This window comes from Paramisgurnus dabryanus, chromosome 19 (genome assembly GCF_030506205.2).
Source record: "Paramisgurnus dabryanus chromosome 19, PD_genome_1.1, whole genome shotgun sequence".
In the NCBI taxonomy this organism is placed as follows: Eukaryota; Metazoa; Chordata; class Actinopteri; order Cypriniformes; family Cobitidae; genus Paramisgurnus; species Paramisgurnus dabryanus.
In genome coordinates, this window is record NC_133355.1 from 20,391,924 (window position 1) to 20,405,428 (window position 13,505).

The 13,505-nt window shown below is 40.0% G+C and overlaps 1 protein-coding gene across 12 annotated transcripts in view; it reads left to right on the top strand.

The window, feature by feature from the left end:
* macf1a (microtubule actin crosslinking factor 1a) overlaps positions 1-13,505 on the top strand; it is a 181,465-nt gene that overhangs the window by 68,393 nt on the left and 99,567 nt on the right. For 4 of the 12 annotated variants that reach the window (XM_065292460.2, XM_073812746.1, XM_073812744.1 and 1 more), the window contains exons 4-6: positions 1,323-1,412; positions 3,179-3,256; positions 4,812-4,904. In XM_065292460.2, coding sequence (XP_065148532.1) covers positions 1,323-1,412; positions 3,179-3,256; positions 4,812-4,904 — 261 coding nt within the window. Of the gene's footprint in view, positions 1-1,322; positions 1,413-2,083; positions 2,180-3,178; positions 3,257-4,811; positions 4,905-10,241; positions 11,364-13,505 lie in introns of those variants that run through there. The other 8 variants (XM_065292453.2, XM_065292454.2, XM_073812742.1 and 5 more) reach the window with 4 other exon arrangements.

A 13,505-nucleotide genomic window follows, 5' to 3' on the forward strand; every position in this document is an offset into this window, starting at 1 on the left:
TATTTATTTAGATTTTTATATATTTTACATTACATATAAACAAAAAATATATACATAAAAAAAATTCTTAAATGTATACATGTATGTGTGTATTTATGCACATAATAATAACAACACAATACAGACACAATATATTATGCAAACACAAACTTTTTTTTTGTTAACAGTCCTACTTCATAGATTAACACAACATTTTGAAGTCAAAATTCAGCTTTTTATATTTCTAGTAAACACATTTACACTTAAAAATTCATTAAATGTTTATTTATTTACATTTACATTTAGTTATTTAGCAGACGCTTTTGTCCAAAGTGACTTATGAGGTAAACAATAGAAGCAATTATTGCAACACAAGAACAGCAATACATAAGAGCACTCATCAAGTCAAACACAGTATGCATAGGCAAGGGTTGGTTAGTAATTTTTTATTTTTAAGAAATGTACAGATAAAGAGAGGAAAACTAGAGAAAGATAGTAAGTCCTATATAAGGAAGTGAGGTAATGGCGGAAGAGATGGGTTTTTAAAGACAGCTACAGAGTCAACAGATCATTTATCTGTCAAGATTATCAAAATGTGTAAATGTCTCCAACTTTTGCTAAACACAGAGTTTATTTTTTTGCGATAATCCAAAAGTCTGAGTGGAAAAATGAATGGGCTTTTTGCGAGAGAACCAGTGTCTCGCTAACTTTCGGGTTGGCCTACAAAAATACGTCATCCATGTGGCACAGATGTAAGCGACCTGAGGATGCTCATTGATATACAACAGATGGTCGGTTCCTCTACGTGGCCCAGTTGGGTGGCCTGAGGCAGATGTGATGAGAACCTCAGAATCCACAAACATATATATCCACAAACAGGAACAAAACTGCAGGATCTTTGCTTTTCTGTGCCATTTCTCAATGACTTTGGGGCCCTCTGCTGGTTAGAGTTAGTTCTCGGCTAATGTTAATCAATGATAACTAGATCTTTTACTTAAGTTAGCTGATAATCCCTTCACAAATGACTGGGATGGCACATTTTCATAAGACTCCCAAGCAGTTCTTCTTTATCAGAGATGCCTTTATCCAAAGTGTCTTAACAGGGAATGCAGTCTACTGTATATATACATATATATTATAAGTTCATGCAAACCTTAGGTATTGAACCCATGAGGTTGTTGATGGTCTACCAGAAAACATTTGAAGTATTCAGCACAAACTTTACTGCAGCTGTTACACTGCTCCTGAAACTGTAAACACTGACATTTAGTCCTCCAGCAGCTGTAAACCTATTCAGTTCACTCTCATTAACAGTGTCTCCCTCCGTTTTTTTCTCGGTCCAGGTGCGGAAGCACATCAACGACCTGTATGAAGATTTAAGGGATGGACATAATCTCATCTCCCTGCTCGAGGTGCTGTCTGGTGTCACATTGGTAAGTAAACGCATCATCGTTATCGCACACTGACCTGCAAACATGTCCTGCCCAGCTGTCAGCTTTAATTACACACAAGACATTTCCAATGCTTTGTGCAATTCTCATCCTGGGAATTTACGTAACGGAGATCCGCTTCTGCTTCCGTAATGCAATCCTCAGCCATTATTGCATATGCTGCGTCAGACGAACAGCGACACCAGGATGGTCATGTCCTGTGAAATGACCCATGTAGGGTGCAAGTCATGAAATGTCCTGGTGTGTTGCTGACATCACCGAATGCAGATTCACATCTGGCAGTGCAGGAATAGCTGCATCAGCGATAAGAGAGTCTGACGGTGTGCATTACCAACGTCTCCATTAGTCCATAACTGCTCACTGTGATGGCTGGAGACCATGATGCATTGGGGAAAAGTAACTGATGGGGAGATTAGTGGATGCAGACTGCTGACACACCACCTGCCCTCTGCGTGCTCTTTCTGTCTCTGTCTCTCTCTATCTTAGTTTCATTGTCACAATTTGCTTTTTTGCTTTAAAGTTTATTTTGTTTTGCTTCACTTTCCCTCTTCATCTTGTTTGTAATTTTTTATCATTTTCATATCCACCCTCCAACATTTTTCTGTCTTTGCCCTTTCTCCCTGTCTCTCTCTCTCTCTCTGTGATGTCATCAGCACAAGGGCGGGTCAGTCCAGCGGAGAGCGTGCGTGTCACGCGCCCCCCCACTCATCCTGCTATGTGGGGAGGATGAGGAGGCTGGAGCTCAGGGAGTATGTGTGACCCCCTCCCCCTGTTTTAAAACACGCATTCAGTCCTTTACACCACATGGCATGGACACAATACAAAGGACAGGTCAATTTTGTGAAGATTGTGAGGGGAATATCTAATAAGCCCACCCATGCATAATTCATGTAGCCGGTCATACATATACATACATGCATTTGATTTGATTTAGATATCTGATAGACCTTGCAACACAGACCTGAGTGCTACCACACTAACATACACGGATAAAATCTGCCCCATGTGGGATTTCTGTGGTCCTGATTAATTTAAAGTTTGATCTTATACTGCATGTGTGATTGTAAGCATGCGTTTGCATGTAAGGGTGTTTCTTATGTCTGTTATTTTAATTCAAAAGAGATGTTTGAGAGCGAGATTGATGTATTACAAAACCTAGTAAGCAATATTGTCGCTTAATGCTTTTATTAGCAGCTCCCTTTATACTCTGCGCATCGTATAAATAATAGCACTTCTTATAGGAGACTTGACATGTAGTTCATTTTATTAAATTGACAAAAGCATGCTTTTAAGGCAAGTTAAAATAACAAATAATACAATTGTAATTACACAGAATTATTATTGATAATAATTGATTTTAGTATTAAAATAGAAACATGTAATAGTTTAAAATCTTGTGACAGTAAGGTATATTTTAAGGCAGGACAATTAAGTTGCCCATGAATTTTTGATATCTTAAAATGCTGCCTCATTTTGACAGCTCACTAGGTTTTGAAATAAATCCAAGATGATATGTGATGTCATTTTTATGTTAGCTTTGCTTTTTAAATGATAAGCAAATGGTTACAGTTTCATGACCTGTTAACTCTTCCTGTTTGTTCTGAAACAAATGACTAATGATTATGATACAGTCTTGCATTTTTTACAGTGTTTTACAAGTTTAACATTCTTGTTTTCTCACAAACCTCCAATTGACCAGATTATTAGTGTTCTCATCCGCATATCTTTCTCTTTCCTGTCTTCATCAGCCCAGGGAAAAGGGTCGCATGCGATTTCACCGACTGCAGAATGTGCAGATCGCCTTAGACTTCCTCAAGCAGAGACAGGTATGTACCGGTACACGCATACATAAAGACTTTTTTGAGTCCTATAGGCGGTTTCATCGGACACACGTGTGTTGTCGCATCTACGCGCCTGAGCTGACGTTAGCTTCCGGTTTGTGTCTTTTCATCGATCAATCTAGTGGCGGCCAGTGACTTCTTTTTCGAGGGTGCTTGATGCGAAGTTCGTCACGACATGTATGTGGCCCGTCATGTGTGTGGTTCCTTTTTTCAAAGTATGTGAGAGATCTTGTGCGCATCAAGTGTCTTGTCAAAATAAGTGCCTGCTGCAGATGTGTCAAAGGGTTTATGATAAAAGAGACGCTCGCGTTTGCCAGATACTCGCATAATAATCTCATGCGTAATCAGAGTTTACTGTTAAAGGAGTGTCTTGCATGTATTTTCTGAACGTGAGCATCTCTTTTATCATAAACGGTTTTGACGCGTGTGCAGCAGGCACTTATTTTGACAAAACACGTGATGCACATGGTTTACACAACGCAACAAACACATATTTTGCAAACGCAAGCAACACACATGAGACCCCGAAACACTTATTTTGAAATAGCGCCCCTCGGATGAGCAGCCACTGGTGGCTAAACTGATCTCTAAAAACAAATCCATTGTCGAAAATAAAATGTTTTGGTTTGCTTAAGACGAGGGGAGATGACGAGCATGGATCACAACTTGTAGCTAACATTGTATACATTTATTTTACACAGTAACGTTAACATGATGAAATAGTTGATACGCGTTAGATATGATATAATACTTTTTTATTTAGTATAAAAATGTAATTTGCTTGACATTTATTTCCCTTGTTATCAGAAATAAACTACTGTAAAAGAACTTTTGTCACTATTGATTACATGTGGAAGTCTACCAGAAGTTGTGTTTAGTTCACAAAAACTGTTTGTTTATGTTTGTTGCTGCTAAAACCATCTATATATAGAAATGCAATGATGTAACCACATTTTCAAGATTGGTCTGGATATTATAGATCTCTTTGGTTTGGATACTGTAAATCCCTCCTGGATACTTGGAAGGAAAATAAACAACTAAGATTGGTGGAGACATCTGTATGTGTATTAGTCTGCAGGGTTTGAGAAGACATGACCTGCAGTGAAGTTTTCTGCCCGTCTAATATCCTCTTTCCTATCACTTCAGCATAGGGTTCTCAAACCAGACATTTTGCCAAACAGCACACTTCTCCTAAAGCACAACATGACAACAAAAACCAAAGCTGTCCTTGAAATCCCATTAAATCAACAAACAATTAACTCTTTCAGTCCCTAGACATTTTTAGTCGTCAGTTGTTAATGAATTTGGATCAATGTTGAAAAGAAAATGTTGCTGCCAGCTACAAATGCTGTCATAACGTATAACTTGCATTGCTAAAACATAATATTGCATTGCTTCAGATGTATTTCCGTAAATATGAAGTATTTTGAATAAAATATACTATATACTAAAATACTAATACTAAAATGCTACAGGTCCTATTACTTCAAATCATTTGAATGTTTTCCTTTTAATCAGAGTCTTTCTTGTTTGGTTGTAGGTCAAACTGGTGAATATACGTAATGATGACATCACAGATGGGAACCCGAAACTGACATTGGGTCTGATCTGGACCATTATCCTTCACTTCCAGGTAAGTTCACCTTTACTTCAGTCGCTAAACTGATACCCACTGGCCGTGGCCTGTTTTTATGTAGTGCTCAGAACAGCATGCAAGAAATAGAGGTGAATCTATTCAATGCTAATTGCTGCTCTTTACCGACCTTTCAAGTTCACCGAATATCGAGAGAGTACAATACTGACCTCAGACCCTCTGCATATGCTCACTATTATACAGTAGTTTAAAGAAAGTGCCTGCCAGTCTGATTGACCCATAGTAAGTGAGGGAAAGGTTTAGCGTCTAGAAGCACTTCTAGACTGAAAAGGTAAAAAAAACTTGGGATTGAACCATGCAGAGCAAATTTATAAAACGTTTCTATACTTGTAGTCATGCTGGAGGAAAAGCTATGTGTGTCTGTGCCTTTTAACTTGTATGTAAGATCTGTCCAAAGTCAGAGAACTTAAAACATCCCAATTGTAAGCAAATCGAAGTAATACAAAAATGACGTTTGACCTTTCATTTATGTATTTGGATCTTTGAATCAAGTGTAAAATGTCTAGTTTTTAGTAGTTATGCTATGTTTTGCGCATTTTCTGGGTGTCCCATGCATTTTACACACTATACAGTACTGCCAAACAGTATGAAAGAAGTAAACTAGCATGCCATTCTCAAACATAAACAGTGAGTTGCAGATTAACAGTATAATAAAGCAAGCTCTTATTTGAGGAATTTATATTTATATTATTATCAATGATGCATTATCCAAGAGGTCTAAGGCTAATAACTTAACAGATTTATACTAACTATAGTTATATATTATAGTCATATACTGTACTTCTCTCCACACTGATTTACACACACACCAGAATTGTCCAGCAGGGGGCACAGTGATTCTCAACAGAGCGGTGACATCACAAGGTGACACAGGGAGCTGGTTGCCAAGGAGATTGTATTAATATGACCCCTCCATCATGATTCAGCAAAAGAGTGAAGGAAGCAAAGGGCTAATGAAGATAGAACAAGAGATCATAAATCGCTTCTGGTATCTTCCACAGTGCCAGGAACTGATCTTACCCATCATCTCTAACAGTGATTACTAGAGACGAGAGATTAAACAAAGTCTCAATTATCTTGACAAATGAGTGGGATTTGACTAGGCTAGAGCAGAGCACTAGAAATCTAGAAGTCGAAATAAGTATGTACTATAACAACATGTTGCATGTGTGGTATGAAAACTAAAAACATTTGAATAAGTGTATGCAGATTAATAAAAGGGTTAAAATTAGTTAAAGGATTAGTCCATTTTCTTAAAAAAACCCAGATAATTTACTCACCACCATGTCATCCAAAATGTTGATGTCTTTCTTTGTTCAGTCGAGAAGAAATTATGTTTTTGAGGAAAACATTCCAGGATTCCAGTAATGGACTCTAATGGACCCCAACACTAACAGTTTTAATGCAGTTTAGAATTGCAGTTTCAAAGGACTCCAAACAATCCCAAATTAGGCATAGGGGTCTTATCTAGTGAAACGATTGTCATTTTTGTCAAGAAAAAAATATACACTTTTTAACCATAACTTCTCGTCTTCCTTGAGTCCTGTTACCCGCCAGCGTAATTGCGTAATGATGTCGAAAGGTCACCATTTCAAACCATAAACTGACATAAAGACATTAATTAGTATCATTCGACATCCAACAACGTTGGAACAGTCCCTCCTCCACACTTGTAAACACTGGGGCGTAGTTTCAATACATCATCCATGACCTCTTGACGTGATGACGTATTACGTCAGGTTGCGCTGGCGCATCATACAGCCAGAGGAATACGAGAAGTTGTTGTTTAAAAGTGCATATTTTTTATTTTTCTTGCCAAAAATGACAATCGTTTCGCTAGATAAGACCCTTATGCCTCGTTTAGGATCGTTTGGAGTCCTTTGAAACTGCAATTTTAAACTGTATTAAAACTGTTAAGTGTTGGGGTCCATTAGAGTCCATTAAAATGCGATTTTTTTCCTAAAAAAAAAACCATTTCTTCTCGACTGAACAAAGAAAGACATTAACATTTTGGATGACATGGTGGTGAGTAAATAATCAGGATTTTTTTAAGAAAATGGACTAATCCTTTAAGTGACTACTGATTTACTACTAATGTGAAAAGGTATTTTGAAAGAAATGTTTTCATGGCCAAATCTCGCTTCTGAAAACAAACTTCCACCCATGCTAATACGCTTGAATAAAAATGTGTCTTCTTTATTAAAGTAATACTGCACTTATTGAAGCAACTAAGACTGTGGTTACTGTCTCATATGATATTGCTTGAAAAACAATGAAAGTGAAACACCAGTAGTCAAAGCTCTTAGTGTATGATGCTGCCAAAGTATTGAGAATATGATAGCTAAACATAAAAACATGCCTATGACAGGTCATCCACCTCCAAAGTTGTGCAGTAACAATGATTTGCAGCCAGACTTAGTACAGGTATACATACTGTATCACAGGTCGATACATAGGAGGAGCAAGTGGTTGCTATTTTTCTGCCAGAGACTTAAAGCCTTTAAAAAGCAGTCCCTGTGTGCTATTTTAACACTTCATTTTACGCTGCCAAGAGAGACTAACAATCCAACCTCCCCCACACTCAATCTGGGACGCTTCCCTCTGTTTTGGAACCACAGCTGTAATTTAGGCTAACTGCAGTATTCCTAAACTGTGTTTTGGATATCCTCATATTGACCTCATATATTTTTGTCTAAGATCAGAATCTAGATGAAGAATACAAATTAGACACTTGTGTTATCCCAAAAAACTGACTTAATTGGGTAGCACTGATGTCAGCCATATTAAAGGTGTGGCTCTGGGTTGTAGTCTCCTGAAATCGTATACTTTCCGTCTACCGGAAAGTTTCTGGATGCATGATAAATAGGCTGATTTAATAAATGCAGGCTTAGCTGGCTGAGTTGTGTTGTGTTGGGTTGTAAATATGTATTTTCTTGTTAATTCATCAGCACCCCATGCAATCACATGTATATGATATGACTGGGTCACATGACCAAATTCCATCATAGTGCTATATGTTGCTTAGGAGTTTTAATAGTCGATGTAGCCTTGCGTTTGCGTTTGGAGTAAACAAAGTCTTTCATCTTCTGCCACCTTGTTCCATTGTTTTCGTGAAGTGTAGCAAATGTGTTCATTTAAACCTATTGATCTTTGGGTCCAGATGGCTGACAATATGCTTATTTATTATACATGCAGGTTTAGGCAAGAGCAACAGTATTGAGAAATAATACACATGACGCTCTTTTACAGCTGCAGCAATTGTCAAATGTAATATTTTCTTAGTGTCTATCAGTCGAAAGGCATATGTGTATGTGTTAAGCTTTGAGCTCACCAGGCATCAGAGCAAGAACAGGAGAGGGAGGGATGAGCACATGGATAAGAGGAGAGGGAGAGGAGGAGGAGGAGGGAGGGAAGGAGGAGGAGGGAGCGAGGGAGGAGGAAGCTACAGCAGCAGTAGAGTATTCTGTGAGGCTGCAGCAGACTAGAGATAAAGCTCGTTTTTCTCCATTGCCTGTTAGCGAGAGCAGAGGAGCTACCCAGCAACTGAGAAGAGGACACATGCAACCAACCTATTATTACTGGAGCCCCCGGCTTTCTCCGTCACCTGCAGGCCTTTCGATTCACAGCACGGATACGGGGACGCATATGCTTTCAATCTTTGAATCAAAATTGCTGAGCCCTGTAGACACACTCTCACACATGTAAGGCTCACATTTTTGTTCGCACCCAATGGTTGTGCAAAAAAGAGCACCGTGTTAATCGGATCAATTCTACCATGCTTGACTGATGGAGCTGTGCTTTTTCTAACACCAAAGCAAACTGTTTGAGGATAGCAGTGAAGCTTCAGGTGGGGGAGGACTCCTGGATTTCTCTTTTCTTCTTTATATCTAGCTATCCAGTTCATCCACCCGGTCAAGCCCTGTCTTGGCAGTGGCCTAATTAGATAGCCAGAGAAACCGGCAACATTAGGGAGCGGCACCTTGTCAGCTATCGCTCCTGTTTTTCCATTTCCTCACTCCAATCCTGGGACATATGCTGTTTATTAGCAGAAGAGAGACGGGATGGCCTGAACGGTGACCATCAGGTATATGTGGAAGGAATATGTGCTTAACAGCATCCCTAACCAGGGGGTGTTAGCAGGGGGAAAGTACTTAATGTATTTTGTGGGCTAAAGGTGAAGTCCTCACACTCTGTGGCGTTCTTGTCCTATATGTTGATTCGAATGGGCTGGCGTCAGTGCATGGGATGGCAGTTCCTGTAACGGCGGAGACGCGACACTTAGTACCGAGCCCCTCCCCTACTTTCTCTTCAATGTCTGGAAACTTGTTTCAATGGAGCTTACATACACAGGAGCCACATACATTAATAGCCACAGGTGCGACGCTAGACTAAACATCATCTGACTCGGGCTGTTTCTGATGAAATGAGAACAAAAGATGTTAAGCTCTGTTTGGTGATGTCTAATTTGTGGATGGGCCAGAGGATTGCCTGACTGTGCACTTTTGACCATTAGCAGCTGATCTGAGACCAGTTATACCGCTGTACACTAAGCAAATTCCCACAGGACAACTACCACTACAACGTCTACACATTACTACCCTACTGATGTTAGCACTATGGAGTGCTTTTATCAATAATGTACGCTATTGAAATGCAGAGAGACACACGTCTTTGGATGTCTAATGATACACAAAAAGGAATACACAGTCAGACGGTTCTTTAAGGTCTGTGGTTGTGTGCAAACTTAGAATTGCCTACCTTCTTTGGGCAAATCGGCAGGGATGTATCCTGACTCAGAGATATTGAGCGTATGCGTGACTTGCATGTGCAGTCAAAGAACAGTATATGTCTGCATTGCAGTTCTATCTTGGTTCTCAAGGTGAGGATCATGACAAATCGCCTGCTATACAACATATCCTGTAAAATGGGCTAGACGAGTCCAGGTTTTCTATGTATCATGCTGATCGACACTGCAACATCTCTGCATTTCAGAGAGTAATGCAGCATATGCACTATAATGCGGCATCATGTCCTAGAGGCATATGAAGTTTGTTTTGGGGTAAGGACTGCTGATTTCAAAATTGCCTAAAACACAATAAAGAATACCAAGCAACAGGAGAAACAAGCACTGTTTACACTTGTAAAACCAAAATATGCAGTCCTGGAAGAACTCCACACAGCTGCATCTGTTGTCAGTTATATCCTGTTGTCTACATTTTCATTACTGGTGAATAATAGTTTTTTTTTTCTTTTTTCAATTTGTGCAACCTCGGGTTGAGTGATCTGCTAAACTTACTTGTATATCGTGGGCATCTCTCTTTTCTTGCTTTCCTTTTTAGTTTAAAATTTTTCACTCTATCTGTATTAGATATGGGGAGTTCCTTTGGTTGCGTGAAACAACCCAGGGATGCCGGACCAGGTGGTCCTGCACCACTGTCACCCAAAAAAAGACTTCGATTTAGGCGAAAACGAAAGGCCAAACGCAAGGTAAAAGGTGTGGAAGGAGAGGACAAGAGAAATCGTGTCTTAGAAGAAAATGAAGGTGGAACTTTTGAACTTACAGACAAGGCTATGGTCCGAGCCCCCAAATCATTTTCTGGCCAACAGTTTTCCGAAACGCCCACCAGTGTTGTCCTGGTCCCTGGTATGGCCCCTATATTTGGAAGCACGGGGACATTGCGAGGCAGCAAGATGGCCATTTTATCCCCTGATCCTAGTCCAGCATGGATGGGGGCTTTTCGTCAGGCTGAGGTAGAAGGACTTAGTGAAGAGCCTCACGCTCAGTTAGAGCAGGTTAACACAACCCCTGGGGGAGGCAGAGTTTGCAAGGTACGTGAACGAGTTCAGGGGGTATTAGAGAGACCAAGCCTTCTACGTTCCAAACATGATGTTCTACTAAACGTAGAGGATGAAGGAGAGAATGTTCATGGACATAGTGAGCTGATGTTTAAAGAACCCTTGAAATCAGAGAAAAAAGGGGTGGTTCACATACGCGAAGTTGGAGGACAACTTTGTGTGGTCCGGACTGTCTATCCAAAGGACTATGGGTCGCCTGTCTGGCGCGACAAAGACCTTGAAGTCCATTATGAATGTTCAGCTGCATCTACTATTACAGGGGGTATCACGAAAATACAAGTGTCCACAAATGAAGAACGACCACCCGGGAGGATAGAACCTGCCAAACAGGCAACAGCTGCTGCCCCAGCGAAGAAAGGGAAAGATTTCCTATTGGACAACTCTGCTCAGATGACTGAGGACTTTGGCACCCAACTGCAAGACCCTCAGACTTCAGGTTATGCTAGCGACGTGCCTCTTACCTCACCCGAGGCAGGAGGAACAGTTCAGACTGACTGGGGAAGCTCCTCTGATGTTCTTGACTCTTCTGTGCTTGAGAGTCCCATCTCCCCACAAGAGAAACCAGCTCAGCCTTCCACCCAGGTTAGATGCTTTCTCTTTGTTTGTCCATAAGTCTTTCATGTGGCTTTGGATGCTTAAACCGGTCAGATAAAAGCACTCAGGGCTTGTGTATTAATGGGGGTATGTGTGCTTTTTCATTGTATTTCCTTCAGTTTGCTTGGAACCCACAATTTCTGTGTAACTGTTTTCCCTAGCAAGCAAGCTCTGTGTATAACATATCATCTCCAGATCTTCCCTGACCCTTTCCCAGGAGCTTAATCAGTACTGACCATACCATCTCTTTTTTGTCTACTTCCTTCTTTTCCTCCCTCCTCATTCCCTTCCCTCCACTCATTATTTTCATTCTCTTACACCACCCACTCTCCTTTCTGTCAGTCTTGTTACTCTGTACTGGAGCGAAGCTGCTTGGTGCTGCCAATGATGTGATCACTTTGTGACGTTCACAGGCACAATGTCAGCTGTTTGTTTTCTCTCTCCCTCTCTCTCTCTCTTTGCACCATTTTTCTACCAGATTTCTTCATTTGCCAGCCCCTTTCCTTGCCTGATGGCCCACTTGCACATTAAAGAGTGATGGCTGCTGGATTATTGGCGAGGTGTTTCCTTTTCTTGTTTATTTATTTTTTCTGTATCTTATTTGCTCTACTGTCAGAACACGGTGTAAGCTGTTTCAGAGATTTTTTACCTGGTCAGCCTAGTTATTATGCTGCCAGTGTACCAGAATTATGAGCCTTCAAACGTAGCATCAATGTGGAAACATGCCAGCATGCACACGCCCAGAAATACACATCAAAGAGTCAATGGTTGAATGTGTTTGAATGCAGCCGTAGGGATCTCTCCCAGTGGAGAAGAAAACTGTGGGCTGTGGAGTTGAGCACAGTGTGTGCCAGCCTCAGCCATGTCGTCATAAGTCTGTTTCCCCAGATATGAATAAAGATGGATTTGATATGCGCATTAATCAGGCCTCTGGCAAACTTCCTTAGGGGAAATGTTTGCTCTCATCATTCTTGCTTGCTTTTTCTCTTTGTTTGTTATTACTTCCATTTGTTTAGTTTTATAGCTTTTGTTCTATTGCACACGGCCCTCAAATTATATTACATTACTTCATAGAGGTATTTACAGACCTTCCTCCCATCACTTTTATAAGTACATTAATTTGTACTACTTGTAAGTTTGTTTCTGGCGATAAGATGCTGAGTGTTAACTGTGATGTAATGACATTATTTAAGGGTTGCAAGATGCAGCTCATCACAAAGCATTACTGGCCTGACTTTAACGTCACAAACTCAATGGAAAATCACTGGGTCACAGTATGCCTTGTCTGTTCTATTTATTGTATTCACAGTGCATGAAATGCCTGCAAACTCATACTTGCTGTACTTGTACATCTTGGTTGGCTCAAAGACTGGTCAGAGTTAGTCTTGAATGAAATTCATGGTAATTTAGTGTTTGGGTGTGTTGTTATGGCTGAGGGCCAGGTTGACTGGACTAGTGTTAGAAACCTGCCTGATCTTATCTTTTAATCACCTTTGGAATAAGAAGCTCAGACTGAGATAGTAACTGTTCTTTTTATGTATGTCTTGAAACCATGCTAATCTACAGCTGCATTGGCTTTATACAGATCTGTGATTTTACTCAGGCGTTGCGTTAACCCTGAAATACCGAAATCACAAAAAAATTGGTGTTTTGTCCGGTTATTTACACAATAACTATTTGGGGCCTAAAATGCAAAGTTTTTAGATATGAAGAATTCAGATGCAAAAACCCAGATGCATTTGACATGTTTTCTTGTAAATGAGAATTTTTTTATTAGAATCTTAACTCTTTCACCGCCAGCGTTTTTAAAAAAGTTGACAGCCAGCGCCAGCGTTTTTCATGATTTTCACCAAAGTTTAATGCCTTCCAGAAAATGTTCTTCTTTAAATAAATAAACATACAATATACCAAATGAAAGAACAGACCCTCTGCTTTCAAACAAAAAAAAACGTTTCATCCTACCTTTAGTGGTTCTTTTGCAATCAGCTTTTGAATATGGGTAGGTTTTTGCAAAAACACCATATTTTGAGCAAAAAGCAAAAATAATTCCATTTTTGTGACGGACTTTTCATAGAGATCCCATTCAGAGCGATCTTTAAAACAGACACGGATATGCAGCAGCTTGACATA